This window comes from Cherax quadricarinatus, chromosome 37 (genome assembly GCF_038502225.1).
Source record: "Cherax quadricarinatus isolate ZL_2023a chromosome 37, ASM3850222v1, whole genome shotgun sequence".
NCBI classification, from domain to species: Eukaryota; Metazoa; Arthropoda; class Malacostraca; order Decapoda; family Parastacidae; genus Cherax; species Cherax quadricarinatus.
In genome coordinates, this window is record NC_091328.1 from 4,407,899 (window position 1) to 4,431,505 (window position 23,607).

Consider the following 23,607-nt stretch of genomic DNA (forward strand, 5'->3'; position numbering starts at 1 on the left):
TTGTGGCTTAGCGCTTCTTTTTGATTATAATAATAATAATTTATCAGAGACAGGTACAGTTATTAAGCATTGCGAGGAGTGCTAAAGGAAGTATAATCTAAGTTTGTGTAATAAACTTGTTGCTGTAAAAGAGTCTGTGTCAAAGGTGGGCCACCAGCGAGGAGGGAAGATAAAGGGTGTACGAGTGGTGATGTACAAGATAAAGACGATCGTGGTTCTGATAGCTGGTCATGTTTTATAATTTGATTAATTGAAGCAGCAGATAGTTCTATAGCCATATTCCTCTTAAGTAATAGTTTTAATAGCTGTAATTTCAAATTTTGACCAATATAAATAATGTAAACTGATATAAAATTTTATTAATCTTTACTTAAGTAACATTGCCCTTCTAATTTTCAGATTCTGATACCTGTTCTTAGCAGCATATACCAGTGAGGCTGCCAATGTCTATTACAAACCATTTTTATACACCAATGTTTAAACTACAGTATACTGCTTCTCATAAATGTATTTTGTATATAACTCCTCATAAGACAGCAATTTTAATATATAAAAATATACTCATCTCTTTTGTGCACAATACAAAATAAATTTCCATCTTGTTGAGATGGTAGAGGTTGTAACATACCAAGGGCTGGAGCCACTTATTGCACTTTTTTTTTTTTTTTTTTTTAAAACGTGTCACTCAAATTTGTTGTCTTCTCAATTTATATTTGCAATAATTCTAGGAAAAACTGGGAGAGTGAATAACTAAGACCATACTAGTTGCATTATGCAGTAGCATTATATTCATCATTGGCACTGCATGAAATACATCCAATATACATTTGGGTTTTGAGTTTTTCTGCTGCCAGAGCCCAGCCCTAGACCAGGCTTGTCTGGTCAACCAGGCTGTTGCTGCTGGCCCATATATACATTATAGCTTGGTTATTTTTTCTCTCTCAAAGATTTCAACAGCTGTCCCAGCAGTGCTTCTATCTTCTTGTAAGATGTTGAACAGTCTGGGACCAAGGATGTTGATATAATGTTATTGTGCCCAAGGCATGCCTACCCATCAATGGGCTTATTTTACACTTCCTCCCATTTATCACCATTATTTTATGGCAGTGTACAGATTTGGAATCAAGCATTCAAGTACTTCCATGTACATATTACCACGCATCTCCTCTGCTCCAGCAAAGACATTTATTGGCTTCTTTCAAGCTGTACATGAGTAGTCTTTGTATGTGTTCAAGCTCTGAACGGAGACATTGTCATTGAACAAGAGCACAAGTAAATTTAAGTGTCAAATGTGCACAATTTTATTTTTGAAAGTTCTCATTATCTACCCCTATCATTTTCCTGGCTGTCATGGCATTTACCTTGTATTTCTGAAAAGCCAGCTGACATAATTACTCCCAGGTCTTCACATATTCCTTTCATTCTACTTGATGATCCTCATGGGTTTACATGTATCCCTCTTGAGCTCTTCCCTTTTCTTTTCTATTACCCAAGCAGCTGGAACATATTACAATTGAATGTCATGTTTTCCACTGCCCACTGGAAAACCCTGCATATATCTTCCTGCAATTGTTTTTAGGGACTTCTACAGAGGTGACTTCCTTGCTATTTTGGTGTAATCTGCAAATGATACAAAATCATGACAAGCATTTTTATCTGTATGAGCCCTTTATACCCACTTAATGCTGGGTTTTGCTCTGTTTACTATCCTTTGTGTTCTATCTCTCAGGAAAGTGAAAATCCACCTCCCCCATTCAGCACTGAAGTGTACACTTGGTGTTGATTAAAAACCAATGCCATAACTGATGACTTGGCAAATGTACAATGTTGGTGATACTTTACAATCATAATTATTCTCTTCTTCACCTTTAAACAATGTATAACCAGTACAGGTTTAGAGCTTAAATAGGTACCACTAAACTAGGTAAACATGTTTGAACAAAGTCACAAAACTCAATTTTGCCTAACCATATTCAGGCCACAAAGAAAAAATAATTGCTCCAAGTTAGGGGAAGGGGGGGTGGAGTATACCTCCATATTTGATAAGGGGCAATATAAAAAATGAAAAGGTGTACACTGAACTCAAAGCTGCTGTCAATTTAAGAGCTATAATTTGCCAAGTTTTAAACTCATTCTTGTATGGTACAAGTGCTGTATGACCCCTACAGGTTTAGTGTTTCCTTATAATTGTTACACTCAAAACTTAAGTGCTAAACCCACAAGGGTCATATAGCTTCCCTATAATTTGTACCATACAGTTTCAATAATTCACCAAGAGGCTATTTTAGAGTGGATCAGCAATGTAATATGTCTCTGACTGGTTACACAGCATTGTGTAGCTGAAATCCTGCACCTCAAGTTCCACTATTTACAACAGTCCCATCTTAGCTCGTGAGAGATGCTCACGAGCAATAATGAGACGCTGAATTTGTGCTGTGCCTTCATATATCTGGTAGATCTTGGCATCTCGCATTAACTTCTCAACTGGATACTCAGTGTTGAATCCATTGCCACCAAATATCTGCAGTAAATAAACATTTTCAACAAGGCAAATTAATTCATTGTATTGTATGCTGCAAAAAAAATCTTATGGCAAATAACTTGGTGGTTTGAACCTATGATAAGCCAGTGCTAACTCTGCCTTCTGCATACCTCTAACCTTCACATATTTCATCTTCAGCATGTCCAAGCCTTATGGGTTTAGCGCAAAGAAATTATAAGTTTTCAGGTCAGAAGATAAATATTGTACAAGAATCAAATGTACAGTACTGTACATAATAATCGTGCAAGCATGTTGGTGATATAAAAAACTGACAATTTTTTGTTTAACACATCGGCCATTTCCCACCGACGCAGGGTGACGCAAAAAAGAAATATTTATATCTTAAACAACAATGTGGTGAATCTCCAGTGGTTTAAATTGGGAGTAAAAACCTAACCCAATAAATCAGCCAATGTTCATCCACATTGTAGGCCATAATCTGAGAAATATCCACTTTAGGAGACAGTTCTGTGGACAAAACAAAACGCCAAAATTGCTCATAGAACTTGTTAACATTACTTAGAGTGGGAGAGGCACTGTCAAGAAATTTTTCTAAGAATAAGAAAAAATTTTGGAGTGAGATAAACAAGTTAAGAAAGCCTAGGGAACAAATGGATTTGTCAGTCAAAAACAGAGTAGGGGAGTCAGTAGATAGGGAGCTGGAGGTATTGGGCAGATGGCAGGAATATTATGAGGGCCTTTTAAATGTCGAAGAAAGGGAGGCAGTTATTTCATGTACTGGCCAGAGAGGTATAACAACTTTTTGGAGGGAAGAAGAGCGGGATGCGGGTGAAGCATTACGTAAAATGAAAGGGGTTAAAGCAGCTGGAACTGATGGGATCATGACAGAAATGTTAAAAGCAAGGGAAGATATAGTGTTGGAGTGATTGGTATTTTTGTTAAATAAATGTATGAGAGGGGAAGGTACCTAGGGATTGGCAGAGTGTGTGTATAATTCCTTTATATAAAGGGAAGGGGGACAAGAGAGATTGTAAAATTATAGGGGAATAAGTTTACTGAGTATACCAGGTAAAGTGCATAGCAGGGTTATTATTGAAAGAGTTAGAGGTAAGACAGAGCAGGCTTGCAGATGAGCAAGGAATGTGTAGATCAGGTCTCTACACTAAAGCATATATGTGAACAGTATTTAGACAAAGGTAAGGAAGTTTTCATTGCATTTATGAAATTAGAAAAAGCATATAGTAAGAGCAGATAGGGGAGCAATGTGGCAGATGTTGCAAGTGTATGGAATAGGTAATAAGTCACTAAATGCTGTGGAGTTTTCATGAAGGAAGTCAGACTCGGGTTAGGATGTGTAACGTCACCATGGTTGTAAAAGAAGTAAATGCTAGGGTGTTGGGGAGAGAGGTAGGATTAAATTATGGGGAATCAAATACAAAACAAGTTGACACAGTTACTTTTTGCTGATGATACTGTGCTTTTGGTGGATTCTTAAGAAAAGTTGCAAAGGTTAGTGGACAAGTTTGGGAGGGTGTGTAAAGGTAGAAAGTTTTAAGTGAATATAGACAAGACTAAGGTGATGAGGGTATCAAACGCTTTAGACAAAGAAAAATTTGTTATTACATTGGAGGGAGTATGAAGGAAGTGAATGTTTTCAGAATTTGGAAGTTGATTTATCAGCAGATGGGTTTATGAGGGATGAGGTAAATCATAGAAATGATGAAGGAAAAAAGGTGAGTGGTGACTTGAGGCATCTGTGGAGACAAAGAATGTTATCTATGGAGGCAAAGAAGGGAATGCTTGAAAGTATAGGGGTACCAACATTCTTATATGGGTGTGAAGCTTGGGTTGTAAATGCTGCAGTGAGGAGGTGGCTGGAGGCAGTGGAAATGTCGTGTCTATGGGAAATGTGTGGTGTAAATATTATGCAGAGAGTTACTAAAAGTTTTAGTCAGAGGGCTGAAGAGGGGCTGTTGAGGTGGTTTGGTCATTTAGAGACAATGGAACAAAGTAGAATGACCTGGAGAGAGTATAAATCTATTGGGGAAGGAAGGTGGGGTAGGGGTTGTCCCCAAAAAGACTGGAGGGAGGGGGTAAAGGAGGTTTTGTGGTCAAGGGGCTTGGACTTCCAACAAGAGTGAGTGAGCGTGTTAGATAGGAGTGAATGGAGACTAATGGTTCTTGGAACCTGACGAGCTGTTGGAGTGTGAGCAAGGTAATATTTTATGAAGGGATTCAGCGAAACCAGTTAACCAGACTCGAGTCCTGGAAATGGGAAGTACAATGCCTGCACTTTAAAGGAGGAGTTTAGGATACTGGGAGTTTGGAGGGACATCTAATCTGTTGTATCTGTGTGCCTCTGCAAAGACAGTGATTATGTGTGAGTGAAAGTGTTGAATGAAGATGAAAGTGTTTTCTTTCTTTTTGGGTCACCCTGCTTCAGTGGGAAGCTGATGTGTTGAAAAAAAAAATATAGTCATTAATTACATTTCCTTTACCTGAACAGCATTAGCAGCAGCTCTGTTAGCAGCATCTCCAGCAAAACCCTTGGCAATGGATGCAAAGTAGGTGTTGCGGCGACCTTGATCAACCTCCCAGGCTGCTCTCATCCAAGCCAAGCGGCCCAGCTCAGTTTCCATCGCCATCTCTGCCAGCATGAATGAAATAGCCTGAAAATAAAAATGAGACTTCGTATTTCATGATACATTACTTAAAAGGTACTCTTTCCATGTGTGGCAACGTGGATAGTAAGAGTAAACTCAAAATTCTATGGAAAAAAAGGCCTCATAACACAGTATTTGTGTATCCAAACAAAAATGAAAAGTATAATCAAATAAAAAAAAGCTGGTGTTCTAAAAACACTTTTCATGAAAGCACAGATGTTGAGTCCTTCCCTAGTAGCACTACTGCATTATAATCATAGCTAAGTGCTAAACCCATAAGGGTAATACTTCATACTATATCCACTCATAAGTTCTTTTTATACCTTGTTGTCTTAGTTACTGAAAATAAAAATAGATAATTTCTTTTAAATTTGTGTGTTAAACTTTAAATGAAAAATCTTGAGATGCAGAATTTTTTACTGTCCACTGTATCTTCCCACCTTCACACCCGTTGGCAACAACGTTGGTCTACTATGCTCGGCAACAAACTTCAATCTATTAAACCGAGTATAGGTTACTGGCCGTCTTCTTATCACCAGTGTCGAGGTTGGGAGACTACTCTCTCCCGTCTTCGCATTGGCCATACTCGTCTTACTCATGGATATCTCATGGAGAGGCGTCTTGCTCCTCTCTGTGAGAATTGCCAAGCTCCATTATCAGTCAGCCACATTCTGTTGGACTGCCCACTTTATCAACGAGCACGCAGAATTTACCTCTGTCGTCGTCTTCGCTCCGCTGCTCTCTCTTTACCTTCCCTTCTCGCTGATGGACCCACCTTTCATCCGGACTCTCTCATTGACTTTTTGACAACAACTGACTTACTTCACAAATTCTGATACCTTCAGCCCTTTCTACTTCAATCTCTTGCTACCCTCTACCCCCGTACTATCACCTGCCCCGCTGTTTTCTGTAACCTGCTGATCATCCCTCCTCTCTTCTGCCATCCAATACCCTCGCTTCCTTCCCTACCCTGCAGCGCTGTATAGCCCTTGTGGCTTAGCGCTTCTTTTTTATTATAATAATAATACTATCCACTGTAAAAATTGAAATTCTGATTATCTCCTGTGGTATTATTTTTTTTTCTTTCTACACTTAAGGTCGTGCGACACATTTTCTTGAAATGTCGAGAAACTGTGATTACATTGCCAGAAGTTGCTGCATACAATAATAAAAAAAAAAATGAACAAAAATCCATGAACTTCATTGCTACTCTAGAAATCAAGGCATGCCATATATACTGAGTATTTTTATCCTAATGGTTGGTGGAAATGATAAATAACTTTCCAAAAATAGTCATGTAAGCTTGTGGCACTAAATTGAATATTTTTTCCATCATTATTAGCAATATGGTGAATATCATATCTTTGCAATGCTGGGAAATGGTCTACATGACTTGCACTTGAATGCCATGCTGAAATGTACTTGGGTTATGAACAAAGATTTTGAAAAAAAAAAAAGACACGAAAAAAATCAATGGCTCAAATTTTACAACCTCAGATTCTAGTATCATTTGATACTCATGATAACATTTACATGAATGTGTTTTCTTCTTGAGTCACCCCGCCTTAACCAATGTCAGCTGTCGAGTTAAAAAACACTGTTCATCTTTTAGGTAGTTTGAGTATGATTATTAACAGTTCATGGATTTATTTAACAAAAGCAGTACTGTATGATCCTAGTGGGTTTAGCACTTTGCAAAGACAGTGTGTATGTGTGAATGATGGTGAAAGTTTTTTACTTTTTTGGGTCACTCTGCCTCGGTGGGAGATGGCCAGTGCTAAAAAAGAAAAAAAAATATCAAAAAAAAAAAGGGGAAGTATATAGCAAAATTGCTCTATACAATTAAAGGAAGAGTTAAATGAACAGTCAATTCAGCTTCGTAGGGAAGAAATTTTTACAAGGGAAAAAAAAAGTAATGTTTACCTTACTTAATAATACACGCCACTGATAACAGCAGTGAAAAAAACCTTAAATGCGTATGATCAGGACTATCATAATGCTACTATATTTGACTTTTTATTAATGGCAACTAATGATCAAATACAAAATAATGAGTTATCATTTACAAAAGAGATTACAGGAAACACTGTATTGACAGTGATAGTATATGTAGTAAGGTTAGTGTAGTTCTACCTATTTTTTACCCCTCAAGGAAGGTTCCTTGATGTTGGTGAGGGGCTCTTGATTTAGGGAATTGGATCTGTGCTCCAGTTCCCCGAATTAAGCCTGAATGCCTTCCACATCCCCCCCCCCCCAGGCGCTGTATAATCCTCCGGGTTTAGCGCTTCCCCTTGATTATAATAATAATAATACCTATTTTTTAATGTTCCATAAGGCTGAGGATGAAACTTTCTCAATAATATACATGTTTTAAATTCTGCTAGAGGAAGGGATGGGGCTACACTCATTAACACTGTACAGATCCTGCGAAAAGCAACAAAACAAAGCAAAAAAATTAGCTTCAGGCAGGACTGCCTACTTACCTGATGATTGGCAATTTGAGTTCCAAAGGTCTTCCTTTCCAGTGAATATTTGGTAGCTTCATCCAGAGCTCGCTGAGACAGCCCCACAGCTCCAGCAGCCACAGGAGGTCGAGTGTGGTCAAAAGCTCCCATTGCAATCTTGAACCCCTCACCCTCACCTAAAATATTCCATTATTATAAATCATTTACTGTACGTTATTACAAGTACTGAAGCAAAATTTTCCCAAAACTGTAATATTATGCCATAGTAAGTTAATGCTGTACAAAATTTTCTTGGATTTTAGAGGTACTGTATATAGAGAATTTTTGTGACACACGAGCCTATGCACTGTACAGTAATTTTTTTAAGACGCTGAGGCAGGATGACCCACAAAAGAAACACTTTCACCATTATTCACACTATCACTGTCTTGCCTCTTGCCAGAGGCATGCAGATATGATGGTTTAGATGTTACTCTAGACTGAAAATATCCCAAAAAGTAATGTACATCTCAAAATAATCCATGCTTTATAACTAATGTTTATTATACTAAGCATTACCCAAGAGAACGTTTTCCTTGGGAACAACCACATCTTCAAGCGTAAAGCCACTGGTGTTAGCACAACGCTGACCCATGTTTATTTCTTTGCGTCCTTTAGTCAAACCGGGGGAGTCGCCATCAACAATGAAACCAGTAAAAGCTTTAGAAGATGGACAATTTGGGTCTGAGCTGTGTAAAAATAAGGAAATATTGTTTTTAGGTGCTGATTACTATCACTGTGGATAGTTTTATATTGTATAGTAATAATAGTAAATATAGAATAAGCCTTAAACTGTAGATAATATATATATAAATAAGGTCAATAAGAATTTTTAGCATGTACTGTATAAAAATTAATAAAAAAATACAGTTGTAAACTTTGGGATTTTTGTAAAGCATATAATCAACAAGTAACCCACAAATAGGACTTAAATCTTTAGATGACATTTTGATCTATTGTGGACCACTGATAAATTGCAACTGGATAATAGTCAAGGACTGAAGAAAAGTCACCTGAAAAACAATCTCAAATGTGCAGGTTAGTTGGGATCTGGTCAACTCAAGCATACAATAATTTGATGACTCTTGAAGCTGCTTCAAGGAGTGTCTGATTCAGACTAATCTATCATTATTAAAGAATATTTAAACAGCGCTAACACAGTTGCACAAAACAAAATAAATGACACTTTTCTCATCTCAGCAACAAGCATGTAATGATGTATCTTATTGATATGTCATAGTATCATTTTTTTTTGTAATTACAAATTAGATTTAATATACTTAAGGCAAAATGCTTAATAAGACAAGAAGCATAATTGATACATATATCTTACTTTGTGCGAGCTAGAAGGAAGTACCAACTGGCAACTCCGCCATTAGTGATCCACATCTTCTGGCCATTGATGACATATTCATCACCTTTTCTCTCAGCTCGAGTTCGAATGCCAGATACATCTGACCCAGCACCAGGCTCTGTTACACCATATGCCTGAAATTGTTTTATCAATATACAATTCCCACTAACTATAAACATATTAGCTGAAACTTCAAGTATTCTATTTCTTCTCCTTTCAACACACCAGCCATATCCCACCGAGGCAGGGTGGCCCAAAAGGAAAAACAAAAGTTTCTCCTTTTACATTTAGTAATATATACAGGAGAAGGGGTTACTAGCCCCTTGCTCCCGGCATTTTAATCGCCTCTTATAACACGCATGGCTTACGGAGGAAGGATTCCGTTCCACTTCCCCATGGAGATAAGAGGAAATAAACAAGAACAAGAACTAGAAAGAAAATAGCAGAAAACCCACATCCACACTTACTACTGTGCAATTTACATCTACAGGACCTTAAACTCCAATATCAACCTTGACCTAAAATGCTTTCTTGATAGTTGTGACAGAACCCACAGGCATAACACCAGACACAAACATCTCTACGACATTCCCCGTGTCCGACTAAACCTTTACAAAAATTCAATGTATGTCAAAGGCCCTAAAATCTGGAACACCCTACCTGAGAACTCTAGAACTGCAGACACATTCATCACCTTCAAAACTACCATTAGAAAACATCTTATCTCCCTGATACACCCCATCAACTAACTACATGAATACCACCTGGAGGTTCACACTTACACTCACTCACCCATTTGACCATAAACAGAAATATTAATCTCAATCTTAAAATAATGAATCCTATGATACTCCAATACTGAAACTATGTACCATGCCAAAACAAAAGCATTCACATTGCTAAACTCACAAACTAGTATTTAGTCACTTAGCCATAATACCAACTTACCTCATAATTTGTAATATTTTAAAATAAAGAACTAAACTAAGTCTGCCCGAAATGCCTAGCCATGCTAGGTGTTCTAGTGGTACACTCTGTAATCATTATTTAACTACATGTAAACCACACAATAACCGAATTCTGTAAATTCAACATTGTAATCCTTATAGAGAATAAACTTTGAATTTAATTGAATATATGCTTGTACATGTATGTGTAGTGTGACCTAAGTGTAAGTAGAAGTAGCAAGACGTACCTGAAATCTTGCATGTTTATGAGACAGAAAAAAGGACACCAGCAATCCTACCATTATGTAAAACAATTACAGGCTTTCGTTTTACACTCGCTTGGCAGGACGGTAGTACTTCCCTGGGCGGTTGCTGTCTACCAACCTACTACCTAGGAGTATTCTATTTATAGAAGGATAATACGGTAGTAAACCCTCAAATTAACGAACCTGACTGGGTCACTTGATTTGGAAATCCCCCTCCCTCCCCCAACACACACACACAAGACAGGATGTTCTAGAGATGGAACACAGAAACAAGAGGTCACAACTGGAAGTTGAAGACTCAGATGAGTCTGAGAGATGTTAGGAAGTACTTCTTTAGTCATAGAGTTGCCAGGAAGTGGAACAGTCTGGCAAGTGATGTAGTGGAGGCAGGGACCATAGTTTTAAGACGAGATATTATAAAGCTCATGGAGCAGGGAGAGAGAGGACCTAGTAGTGACCAGTGAAGAGGTAGGGCCAGGAGCTGTCTCGACCCATGCAACCACAAATAGGCGAGTACAAACAAACAAACAAACAAACACACACACACACACACACACACAAATGCAAAGTCATGAAGATCGGGGAATGGTAAAGAAGACCACAGACAGAGTAGAGTCTAGGTGTCCAAAGACTGCAAACATCACTCAAGTAAAAAAATCTTGTGATGAGTATAATACCAAGCACATCTCCTGATGTGCACAACAACCAGATAACTGCTGCAGCATATGAGCACCTGGAAAACCTAAGAATAGCGTTCTGATACCACAGCAAAGAATTGTTCAAGATTCTGTACACTATGTATGTCAGGCCCATATTGGAGTATGCAGCACCAGTTTGAAACCCACACCTGGTCAAGCACATCAAGAAATTAGAGAAAGTGCAAAGGTTTGCAACAAGACTAGTCCCAGAGATAAGGGAAATCGGCCTGATAACACTGGAGGACAGGAGGGTCAGGGGAGACATGATGACAACATATAAAATACTGCAAGGAATTGACAAGGTGGACAAAGACAGGATGTTCCAGAGATGGGACAAAGAAACAAGAGGTTACAATTAGAAGTTAAAAACTCAGATGAGTCAATGGGATGTTAGGAAGTATTTCTTCAGTCACAGAATTGTCAGGAAGTGGAATAGTCGGGAAAGTAATGTACTGGAGGCAGGGACCATACATAGTTTTAAGACAAGGTTTGATACAGCTCATGGAGCAGGGAGAGAGTGACCCAGTAATGATCAGTGAAGAGGCTGGGCCAGGAGCTATGACAACCCATGCAACCACAAATAGGCAAGTACACACACACACACACACACACACACACACACACACACACACACACACACACACACACACACACACACACACACACACACACACCTACACATCCACACACAACTACACATCCACACACACCTACACATCCACACACACCTACACATCCACACACACCTACACATCCACACACACCTACACATCCACACACACCTACACATCCACACACACCTACACACACCCACACACACCTACACACACCCACACACACCCACATCCACACACACCCATATCCACACACACTCCCACATCCACACACACTCCCACATCCACACACACTCCCACATCCACACACACTCCCACATCCACACACACTCCCACATCCACACACACTCCCACATCCACACACACTCCCACATCCACACACACTCTCACATCCACACACACTCTCACATCCACACACACTCTCACATCCACACACACTCCCACCCACACACACACTCCTAATAGTTTGTCCAAATGATACACGAGCCTAAAACAGCAATGAGAAATAGGATACAGAATCAAAGAAACGAGAATGAAAGAAAAACTTACACATATGAGAGGTTCTTCTGTCAAACGTCCCAGGTACTTTTTCTTCTGATCTGCATTGCCCGCAAGGATCACGGGCATTTGCTGCAAGATAAAGAATTGTCTAAGAAAACATAAAAAAAATAGGAATCTTTAAATAAGTTTAAAAATATACACTGCATATTAAGACATATTTAATCCTGAATACTGTTAACTCTGCTCTAAATAGAAAGTCATCAAGGTACTACCTATGAGCATTTACCCAACTACTGAGTGCTGGCACCCTATTTTTGTCTACAGCCACTCCAGATGTTTGGAGTTTCAGTAATACCATCTTCCTCCTCCTTGTGACCTAACTCATTGTCAAAAACCCAATTAAACTCCCTGTTTACACAGTCATAATTAATCAAAATCTTCATGCTTTTTCTTATGCTTGCAAGTGTGAAGAGAAAGTGAACAGCAGAAAGAACTTTTAAAAGATTGTTGAGTAATAATAGTTATTCCTCATGTACAAATTTCCTTTACTCTATGTGCAAATTTGCTATTATGAAATGAAGTATTTCTTCTGGTAATTCTGTACATGTGATTTATGGTTGCTGTATGTGATCAGCATGGTTCATAAAGAGCATTAAAGATTCCGATTATGTATAATTAAGTGTTTATGGCCTGAAACACATTTACAGCCAGGAGTCAATGTATTCATTCCATCAATATTGGCGTAAGTGAAACGTTTCCAGAATAAAGATTCCCTGCTGGCAGCACAGGAAAAACTCCAGAATGCCCTACAGTGTGTAATGTCATGGGCTGCCACTTGGGGTTTGGAGGTCAGTGTGGCTAAGTCTTGGCTCATATACATGTACTTGACTAGATGCGTCTCTTCTCTTCCATCTGTTTCATTTGGTCAGGCACCAATCCCACTGGTCTCGTCTCACTGACGGCTGGGTGTCACCCTGGATGCCCCACTCTTGACATGGAGGAAGCATATAATGGCCCTCCACCTCTCCTGTGCATGCCACATTGTGCTTAAGCACCGGATCTCTGGCACTAAGTGGGAGGCAGATCGAGACCATTTTAATTTTTATAAGGCTATGGTTTGAAGTAAGCTCGGCTATGTGAGTGAGGTACATATATAAGAACATAAGAAAGAAGGAACACTGCAACAGGCCTACTGACCCATGCAGAGCAGGTCCATGCCATCCCCCCCCCCAGGATTAGCCCAATGCCCTCCCCCCCCCCCCCGGATTAGCCCAATGACCCACCCAGTCTGGTCACCTCCACTCAAGGAAGGAGCACGGCACCAGACCCAGCAGCACAAGCTAGCCAGGTCCAACTCACACCCACAAACACCCACTCGTGTATTTATCTAACCTATTTTTAAAACTACACAACGTTTTAGCCTGAATAACTGTACTCAGGAGTTTGTTCCACTCATCCACAACTCTATTACCAAACCAGTGCTTTCCTATATCCTTCCTGAATCTGAATTTTTCCAACTTGAAACCATTGTTGCGAATCCTGTCTTGATGAAAGTTAAGACACTTCTGCAACATGGGGTTATCTTTATTGTAGACGTTTCGCCATCCAGTGGCTTTATCAATACAGATTCTTGGACATAATTAGAAAACAGAAGAACTATATACAAAAGATGAGGTAATCAGTCCCTCAGCCTTGGAGGTGGTGTTTACAGCACCGTGGTTGTAGAGATTCTGAAGCACAGGTAAGGAGACTGGCGCTTATATAGGCATCAGTGAATAGGGACATGTAGCAGACGAGGGCATAGTCACTGGTAGGCGGAATCCCCCAGTGGAAGTAGGTCCTACCTAAATTGATGGGTCAGTTGTAGAAGCCGTGAAGAAGGTCGTTTAGATGTCCTCTGAACCAAGATTCCACGATGTTGCAGTGCCTGACAAGTTGTGCAAGACTGGTATACCAGTCTTGCACAACTTTCATCTTGTCGGTTATGTATACCAGTCTTGCACAACTTGTCAGGCACTGCAACATCATGGAATCTTGGTTCAGAGGCCATCTACATGACCTCCTTCACGGCTTCTACAACTGACCCATCAATATGGGTAGGACCTACTTCCACTGGGGGATTCCGCCTACAAGTGACTATGCCCTCGTCTGCTACACGTCCCTATTCACTGACGCCTATATAAGCGCCAGTCTCCTTACCTGTGCTTCAGAATCTCTACAACCACGGTGCTGTAAACACCACCTCCAAGGCTGAGGGACTGATTACCTCATCTTTTGTATACAGTTCTTCTGTTTTCTAATTATGTCCAAGAATCTGTATTAATAAAGCCACTGGATGGCAAAACGTCTACAATAAAGATAACCACATGTTGCACAAGTGTCTTAACTTTCATCTTGTCGGTATTGTATATGTACCAGTCTTGCACAACGAGTCCTATCTTGGCTGGAAATTTTCAGCACGCTATTTACATCCCCTTTATTTATTCCTGTTTTCCATTTATACACCTCGATCATATCCCCCTTAATTCTACGCCTTTCTAGAGAGTGCAGATTCAGGGCCCTCAGTCTATCCTCATAGGGAAGATTTCTGATACATGAGATCATCTTTGTCATCCTCCTCTGCATGTTTTCCAGAGCATTTATATCCATTCTGTAATATGGTGACCAGAACTGAGCAGCATAGTCTAAATGAGGCCTAACCAAGGATATATAGAGTTAAAGAACAACCTGAGGACTTCTATTATTTATACTTCTAGATATGAAGTCAAGAATTTTGTTAGCTTTATTGCAAACACTAATGTCTTGGTTTTAGATTACTGCTAACCAGAACTCCTAAATCCTTTTCGCAATCAGTAGTATTAAGATCTACATTATTTAGTTTATATGTGGCACGGTTATTTAACTGTCCAACATTTAGAACTTTGCATTTGTCAATATTAAACTGCATCTGCCACTTCTTCGACCATTGCATCAGTCTATTCAAATCATCCTAGAGTGCTCTAGTGTCCTCATTAGAATGAATTGGACGGCCTATTTTGGTGTCATCAGCAAATTTGCTTATGTCGCTATTTATTCCCTCATCTATGTCGTTTATGTAAATTGTGAACAACAACGGGTCCAACACTGACCCCTGAGGAACACCGCTTGTGACGTGCCCCCATTCTGATTTCTCCCCATTTATGCAAACTCTCTGCTGCCTATTTGTCAGCCATGCCTCTACCCAGGAAAAAATTTCTCCTCCTATTCCGTGTGCCTTAAGTTTCCTCAATAGCCTCTGGTGTGGAACTCTATCGAAAGCCTCACTGAAGTCCATATACACAATATCATATTCATTACCATGAACTACCTCCTCAAACACCTTAATGAAAAAAATTAGTAAATTCGTAAGACAGGAATGCCCCATTGTAAAACCTTGTTGAGATTCATTAATCAATCTGTGCCTATCAAGAAGGCTACGAATTGCTTCGGCGATTATTGATTCCATAAATTTTCTCACTATGGAGGTAAAGCTTATTGGTCTATAGTTCGAAGCCAAGGACCTGTCACCTGCCTTGTAAATACGTATTACATTTGCCATTTTCCACTTATCAGGCACTATGCCAGTTTGTAGTGATATGTTAAAAAGATTAGCCAAAGGTATGCTAAGTTCCTCTTTACATTCCTTTAACACCCTTGCAAACAGTTCATCAGGACCTGGGGATTTGTTAGGTTTTAGTTTCTCTATTTGTCCGAGGACCATGTCACTAGTTACCGCAATTGTGCATAGTTTATTATCATCTTGTTCTACATAATCTATTATTTCAGGAATATCGCTAGTATTTTCCTGGGTGAAAACTAAGAGGAAGTAGGTATTGAGAATTTCACACATATCCTTATCAATGTCAGTGATCTGACCAGAGTTACTCTTAAGTGGGCCAATCTTGTCATAATCTTACTTCTGTATATCTGAAAGAACCCTTTTCGGTTAGTCTTTGAATCCCTTGCGACCTTAGCCTCATAATCCCTTTTTGCTTTTCTTATTACTTTCTTTATTTCCCTCTTTAATTGAATATATTGATTTCTTAACTGCCCATCCCCTCTTTTGATACGCCTATACAGTGGTCCCTCAATAATTGTCCGGCCTGAAAGTCGTCCATTTCGGAAATAGTCCCGTTATTTCGTCTAAACATTGGCTCGCAAATGGTCCATTAACTCGCTAATCGTCCTTCGTCCGGGACACGTACTCACGCTCTGAGCCGCCTGGGCCTGCCTTCTCAGCCAGTGTGCCATTGTTTACCAGTGTGCGATGGTCCCCTCACTTACTCCCACGAAATATTTCATAATATTCCATTGATTTTAGTGTTTGCAAGTGCTAAATAAGCTACCATGGCTCCAAAAAAAGCTTCTAGTGCCTGTCCTTTGGTAAAGAATGTGAGAAACATAATTTATGAAAAAATTTGTAGAAAAATATAAAGGTGGTGGTGGTGGTGATAGAGTGGAAGCAGTTGTGATAGTGGTTGATGGTGGTAGAAGGTAGTAGTGATGGTAGTAACAGTTGTAATAGTGGTTGAAGGTCGTAGTGATGGTGGTAGAGGGTTCCTTCTTTAGTGATTCAGCGATTCTACCAACTCCTCCAATGTTGAGGAAATGGTATGGTGATACCGACAAGATGTGGAAAAAGACACTTATGTACAGTTCAGGACATTTATTAAAGGAAACGTTTTGCCACGAGTGGCTTCTTCAGTCCTAATAAAGAGAAAACTAAGAAAACGCATATATATATAGTGGCAGGAGTCAGGTGAAGTGACGCGTGGGTAGAGGTGGTAGTAGTAGTGGAACTGTGAGGTTAGAGAGGGACCTGCTGACATCATAGAACAGCAGTTCCCAGGATGGGTGATATCCTCTTGATTAGTAATTTTGAAATACTGTAACTACAGGATTTTTGTTTTATAGTGTTACTGACAGTTTAGACCATGTTTTAATACATCCTGAACTGAAACAAGTTGTAGTGATAATGATAAGGGATGGTTCAAAACACTGTCTTTATATACATCTCTAATTTGAGTGAACTCTTATTATTCTTTAAATTGTGTTAGTAGGTAGTAGGTTGGTAGACAGCAACCACCCAGGGAGGCACTACCATCCTGCCAAGTGAGTGTAAAACGAAAGCCTGTAATTGTTTTACATGATGGTAGGATTGCTGGTGTCTTTTGTCTGTCTAATAAATATGCAAGGATACAAGTACGTCTTGCTACTTCTTCTTACACTTAGGTCACACTAAACATACATGTACACGTTTATTTACACACACTCATCTGAGTTTTCTTTGATAATTTAGACACATGTGTAGAGTCCCTTTATATAAAGGGAAGGGGGCCAAAAGAGATTGTAAAAATTATAGAGGAGGAATAAGTTTACTGAGTATACCAGGAAAAGTGTATGGTAGGGTTATTATTGAAAGAATTAGATGTAAGACAGAATGTAGAATTGCGGATGAGCAAGGAGATTTTAGAGTGGGCAGGGTATGTGTAGATCAAGTGTTTACATTGAAGCACATATGTGAGCAGTATTTAGATAAAGGTAGGGAAGTTTTTATTGCATTTATGGATTTAGAAAAGGCATATGGATAGAGGAGCAATGTGGCAGATGTTGCAAGTACAGTGGACCCCCGATTAACGATATTTTTTCATTCCAGAAGTATGTTCAGGTGCCAGTACTGACCGAATTTGTTCCCATAAGGAATATTGTGAAGTAGATTAGTCCATTTCAGACCCCCAAACATACACGTACAAACGCACTTACATAAATACACGTACATAATTGGTCGCATTGGGAGGTGATCGTTATGCGGGGGTCCACTGTATATGGAATAGGTGGTAAATTACTAAATGCTGTAAAGAGTTTTTATGAGGATAGTGAGGCTCAGGTTAGGGTGTGTAGAAGAGAGGGAGACTATTTCCCGGTAAAAGTAGGTCTTAGACAGGGATGTGTAATGTCACCATGGTTGTTTAATATATTTATAGATGGGGTTGTAAAAGAAGAAAATGCTAGGGTGTTTGGGAGAGGGGTGGGATTAAATTATGGGGAATTAAATACGAAATGGGAAGTGACACAGTTACTTTTTGCTGATGATACTGTGCTTATGGGAGATTCTAAAGAAAAATTCCAAAGTTTAGTGGACAAATTTGGGAGTGTGTGTAAAGGTAGAAAGTTGAAAGTGAACATAGAAAAGAGTAAGGTGATGAGAGTATCAAATGATTTAGATAAAGAAAAATTGGATATCAAATTGGGGAGGAGGAGTATGGAAGAAGTGAATGTTGTCAGATATTTGGGAGTTGACGTGTCAGCGGATGGATTTATGAAGGATAAGGTTAATCATATAGGTAGTAGGTTGGTAGACAGCAACCGCCCAGGGAGGTACTACCGTCCTGCCAAGTGAGTGTAAAATGAAAGCCTGTAATTGTTTTACATGATGGTAGGATTGCTGGTGTCCTTTTTTCTGTCTCATGAACATGCAAGATTTCAGGTACGTCTTGCTACTTCTACTTACACTTAGGTCACACTACACATACATGTACAAGCACATATATACACACCCCTCTGGGTTTTCTTCTATTTTCTTTCTAGTTCTTATTCTTGTTTATTTCCTCTTATCTCCATGGGGAAGTGGAACAGAATTCTTCCTCCGTAAGCCATGCGTGTTGTAAGAGGCGACTAAAATGCCGGGAGCAAGGGGCTAGTAACCTCTTCTCCTGTATATATTACTAAATGTAAAAGGAGAAACTTTCGTTTTTCCTTTTGGGCCACCCCGCCTCGGTGGGATACGGCCGGTGTGTTGAAAGAAGAAGAAGAAGGTTAATCATAGAATTGATGAAGAAAAAAAGGTGAGTGGTACATTGAGGTATATGTGGAGGCAAAAAAATTTATCTATGGAGGCAAAGAAGGAATGTATGAAAGTATAGTAGTACCAACACTCTTATATGGATGTGAAGCTTGGGTTGTAAATGCTGCAGCGAGGAGGCGGTTGGAGGCAGTGGAGATGTCCTGTCTAAGGGCAATGTGTGGTGTAAATATTATGCAGAAAATTCGGAGTGTGGAAATTAGGAGAAGGTGTGGAGTTAATAAAAGTATTAGTCAGAGGGCTGAAGAGGGTTTGTTGAGGTGGTTTGGTCATTTAGAGAGAATGGATCAAAGTAGAATGACATGGAGAGTGTATAAATATGTAGGGGAAGGAAGGCGGGGTAGGGGTTGTCCTCGAAAAGGTTGGAGGGAGGGAGTAAAGGTGATGTTGTGGGTGAGGGGTTTGGACTTCCAGCAAGCGTGCTTGAGCGTGTTAGATAGGAGTGAATGGAGACAAATGGTATTTGGGACCTGACAATCTGTTGGAGTGTGAGCAGGGTAATATTTAGTGAAGGGATTCAGGGAAACCAGTTATTTTTATATAGCCGGACATGAGTCCTGGAAATGGGAAGTACAATGCCTGCACTCTAAAGGAGGGATTTCGGGATATTAGCAGTTTGGAGGGATGTGTTGTGTATCTTTATACGTATATGCTTCTAAACTGTTGTGTTCTGAGCACCTCTGCAAAAATAGTGATTATGTGTGAGTGAGGCGAAAGTGTTTGAATGATGATGAAAGTATTTTCTTTTTGGGGATTTTCTTTCTTTTTTGGGTCACCCTGCCTCGGTGGGAGACGGCCAGCTTGTTGAAAGAAAAAGGAAAACTTTCATTTCTCTTTTTGGGTCACCCTGTCTCAGTCGGATGCGGCCAGCTTGTTGAAAGAAAAAGGAAAACTTTTGTTTTTCTTTTTAGGTCACCCTGCCTCGGTGGGATATGGCTGGTTCATTGAAAAAATAAAATAAAAATAATTAAAATAAAAATAAAAATAATAAAAATAAAAATAAAAATAAAATAAAAATGATAAAAATAATAATTATAGGTAGTAGGTTGGTAGACAGCAGCCACCCAGGGAGGTACTACCGTCCTGCCAAGTGAGTGTAAAACGAAAGCCTGTAATTGTTTTACATGATGGTAGGATTGCTGGTGTCCATTTTTCTGACTCATAAACATGCAAGATTTCAGGTACGTCTTGGTACTTCTACTTACACTTAGGTCACACTACACATACATGTACAAGCATATATATACACACACACACATCTCTCTGGGTTTCCTGTTATTTTCTTTCTAGTTCTTGTTCTTGTTTATTTCCTCTTATCCCCATGGGGAAGTGGAACAGAATTCTTCCTCCGTAAGCCATGCATGTTGTAAGAGGCGACTAAAATGTCAGGAGCAAGGGGCTAGTAACCCCTTCTCCTGTATAAATTACTAAATTTAAAAAGAGAAACTTTTGTTTTTCTTTTTGGCCACCCTGCCTTGGTGAGATACGACCAGTTTGTTGAAAAAAAATAATATAAGATTACTTACCCCTAAATTGTTGGCTTCCATTGCAGTTTGTATTCCAGAGCAGGCATAAGCAATCTCCTCAGTGATGAGGCAACCATCAAATGTTCCTAATCCCATGCCACCAACATCAACAGGGATGTGTGGATTCATAAGACCCAACTCCCATGACTGTTAATATAAAAACAAAAGACTGTGAACCAAAATTCTAAGGAATAGTTAGAGAGAGGAGAGAGTAAAAGAGGTTTTAAATTTTAGGGACTTTAGCATGCAGCAGGCTTGTGTGTGTTAAGGTAGGTGTGAATGGAAACAAGTGGTTTCTAATGGACATGATGTTGGAGTGTGAGCAAGATAGTGTTTATGAAGGAATTCAGGAAAACAGAGTACAGACTTGAGTCCTGGAGGTGGGAAGGGCAGTGTCTGTACTCTGAAGAAAGGGCTAGACATACCGTATTTTCCAGCATACAAGGCACACTACAGAAGTATCATAATGCTAAATCAGTAAACACACTCAAGGGCTAATTACCCTCTTACTTTATGAGACAGTGTAAAACAAAGTCTACCCTCGGCCTTGACCATATAAGCGCAGGGCGGTTTACCAAACTTTTTGTGGGAATAAAGGCGCCTTATATGTCGGAAAATACGGTACATAATTATTACAAAATTAGGTGACATTTGTATCATACATTTGGAAGAGCTCATGATTAATCAGAGCATTTTGGGTAGACCAAAACTAGAATATAAAAGTACTTGCCACAGTATGGTTAAAGCTAAATAATTTCAATGATGTTTACCATAATTAAGTTGCTCAAGATAAGATTATTAAATATAATAATTAATTTAAGCAACAAAGCTCCAATGATTAAAATAATAATGTTAATATGAAGATACAGTAAAGTTGCTTTCTCATAAAGCTTCTCTACATTACCTGGAGTTTATTAACCTGGAGAGAGTTCCGGGGGTCAACGCCCCCATGGCCCGGTCTGTGACCAGGCCTCCTCCATGGTGCTATTTTTTGAAAATGCAACTGAAAAAGTACTCAAAATAAAAATGCACATGGAAAAGTTACCATAACATATGCTGTCAATTTGGGATGCATTTCATCAATGACATAAAAAAAAATCACAGTATATAGAGGAGCTGTATAAGAGAGCTTACCGTAACATAAAACTGGATCAAAAACATGGTAATCATCAGTTATAAGATAAAAAAAAGTCTGTATCAATGGGCAACTTGTATTTAAAAGGTAAAATACTATATCTCCCAGAGATTTCTATCACCTAGCTACATTTTCATCCTTTCTTTTTAATGATTTCCTTTTCCCTCTCACTTGTTAACCTCCTTAACCCTTTCACTGTCGAGACCCCTGCTCACAAACTTTCTTTCAGTGTCGAAGAATTTAAAGAAAAACAAAAAAAAATCTCGTGAAATAGTAGAGAATCTTTTCCAGATGGTAATGACACGAAAAGTATGAAATTTGATGGAAACTTACAGAATTGCACTCTAGTGAAGTTTTTGCAGTCTCGGTGTTATATACGCATCAGTGATTTCACCCACTTCGAGCCCTATTTTTGGCCAATTCCATTGTTCCAGTCGACCACTCATAGCTATTTCACTAGAACTCCATTTGTTCTATTGACTGAGTACAAGAAACCGCCCATTTACCAATTTCAGCTACGCAAAAGAGTGGTCAGAAATTGGCAATTTGGCCAATTGCACACAAATTTCAAAAGATACCAATTTCAAAATAGGGTCCAGGCCTTTGATATACCTTTGAAGAGTTTCGAGAGTTTATCTACTCTCTGAACCCGGCCGTGGGCCAGGCTTGTCTGGTGCTTGCCGGGTCAACCAGGCTGTTGCTGCTGGAGGCCCGCTGCCCCACATATCCATCACAGCCTGGTTGATCTGGCACCTGGTGAAGATACTTGTCCAATTTCCTCTTGAAGGGTTCTACACTGGTTCCAGCCATGTTTCTGATAACTTCTGGTAAGATGTTAAATAGTCTGGGACCCTGAATGTTGATACAGTGTTCCCTTATTGTCCCCACCTCACCCCTGCTCCTCACTGGGTTTATTTTACACTTCCTCCCATATCTCTCACTCCAGTATGTTATGACAGTGTGCAGATTTGGGACCAAGCCCTCGGGTACCTTCCAGATATATATTATCATGTACCTCTCTCTCCTCCGCTCCAATGAATACATGTTCAAGACTTGCAGGCATTCCCCGTAGTTTAGGTGCTTTACAGGCTCAATGTGAGCCGTAAACGATCTCCGTATTTGTTCCAGCTCAGATGTTTCTTCTGCCTTGAATGGGGCCATCAGCAATGAGCAATATTCTAAGAGAGGGAGCACTAGCAATCTGAAGAGTGTCACCATCGGCATTATTTCCCTTGTTTTGAAAGTTCTCAATACCCACCCCGTCATCTTCCTGGCTGTCATGATCTTTGTCTTGTTATGGTCTTTAAAAGAAAGGTCCACCGACATAATTATTCCTAGGTCTTTTATGTGTTCCTTACGTTCTATTTGGTGACCCTCTTGAGTTCTGCATATAGTGCTCCTTTTGAGTTCTTCATTCTTTCCGTATCTAAGCAGTTGGAAGTTATCACCAATGAACTTCATGTTCTCCACTGCCCACTGGAAACCCGTTATGTTTTCCTGTACTTTTTCAGTGTCCTCTACCATACTGACTTTCATGCTTATTTAGCGTCATCTGCAAATGATAATACAAAAGTGTGCCGGGTATTTCTGTCTATGTCTGCTATGAGGATGAGAAATAGCAGAGGTGCCAGGACAGTGCCTTGGGGCACTGAGCTTTTGACCTCGCTGATGCTGGATCTTGCCCTGTTCACTACTACTTTTTGTGTTCCATGTGTTAGGAAAATTAAAATCCATCTGCCTACCTTCCCCGTAATGCCCATGGCCTTCATTTTGTGCGTTATCACTCAATGATCGCATTTGTCAAACGCCTTTGCAAAATCTGTGTAAATCACATCTGCGTTTTGGTCATCTTCCAATGCCTCCGTAATTGTCATAATGTTAAGCAGCTGTGACAGACATGATCATCCTGCTCATCCATGGAAGATTTACTGTTATGCAGACTACTGCATTGAAATAATTGTACAAATAATGTCAACCCATTCATGACTGCGTATTAGACTGGCCAGCTGGACACGT

At 39.5% G+C, this 23,607-nt stretch overlaps 1 protein-coding gene across 1 annotated transcript in view; it reads right to left on the minus strand.

Moving 5' to 3' along the window:
- Nucleotides 1-339: 339 nt before the first annotated feature.
- Nucleotides 340-23,607, minus strand: part of Mcad (Medium-chain acyl-CoA dehydrogenase) — a 38,718-nt gene continuing 15,450 nt past the window's right edge. Inside the window, exons 4-10 of the mRNA XM_070091800.1 lie at nt 20,457-20,603; nt 12,099-12,179; nt 9,004-9,158; nt 8,190-8,359; nt 7,650-7,807; nt 5,002-5,172; nt 340-2,521 (exon numbers count right to left, since the gene is read on the minus strand). Of these exons, the coding sequence (XP_069947901.1) occupies nt 2,369-2,521; nt 5,002-5,172; nt 7,650-7,807; nt 8,190-8,359; nt 9,004-9,158; nt 12,099-12,179; nt 20,457-20,603 (1,035 nt within the window). The 3' untranslated portion in view covers nt 340-2,368. The remainder of the gene's footprint in view (nt 2,522-5,001; nt 5,173-7,649; nt 7,808-8,189; nt 8,360-9,003; nt 9,159-12,098; nt 12,180-20,456; nt 20,604-23,607) is intronic.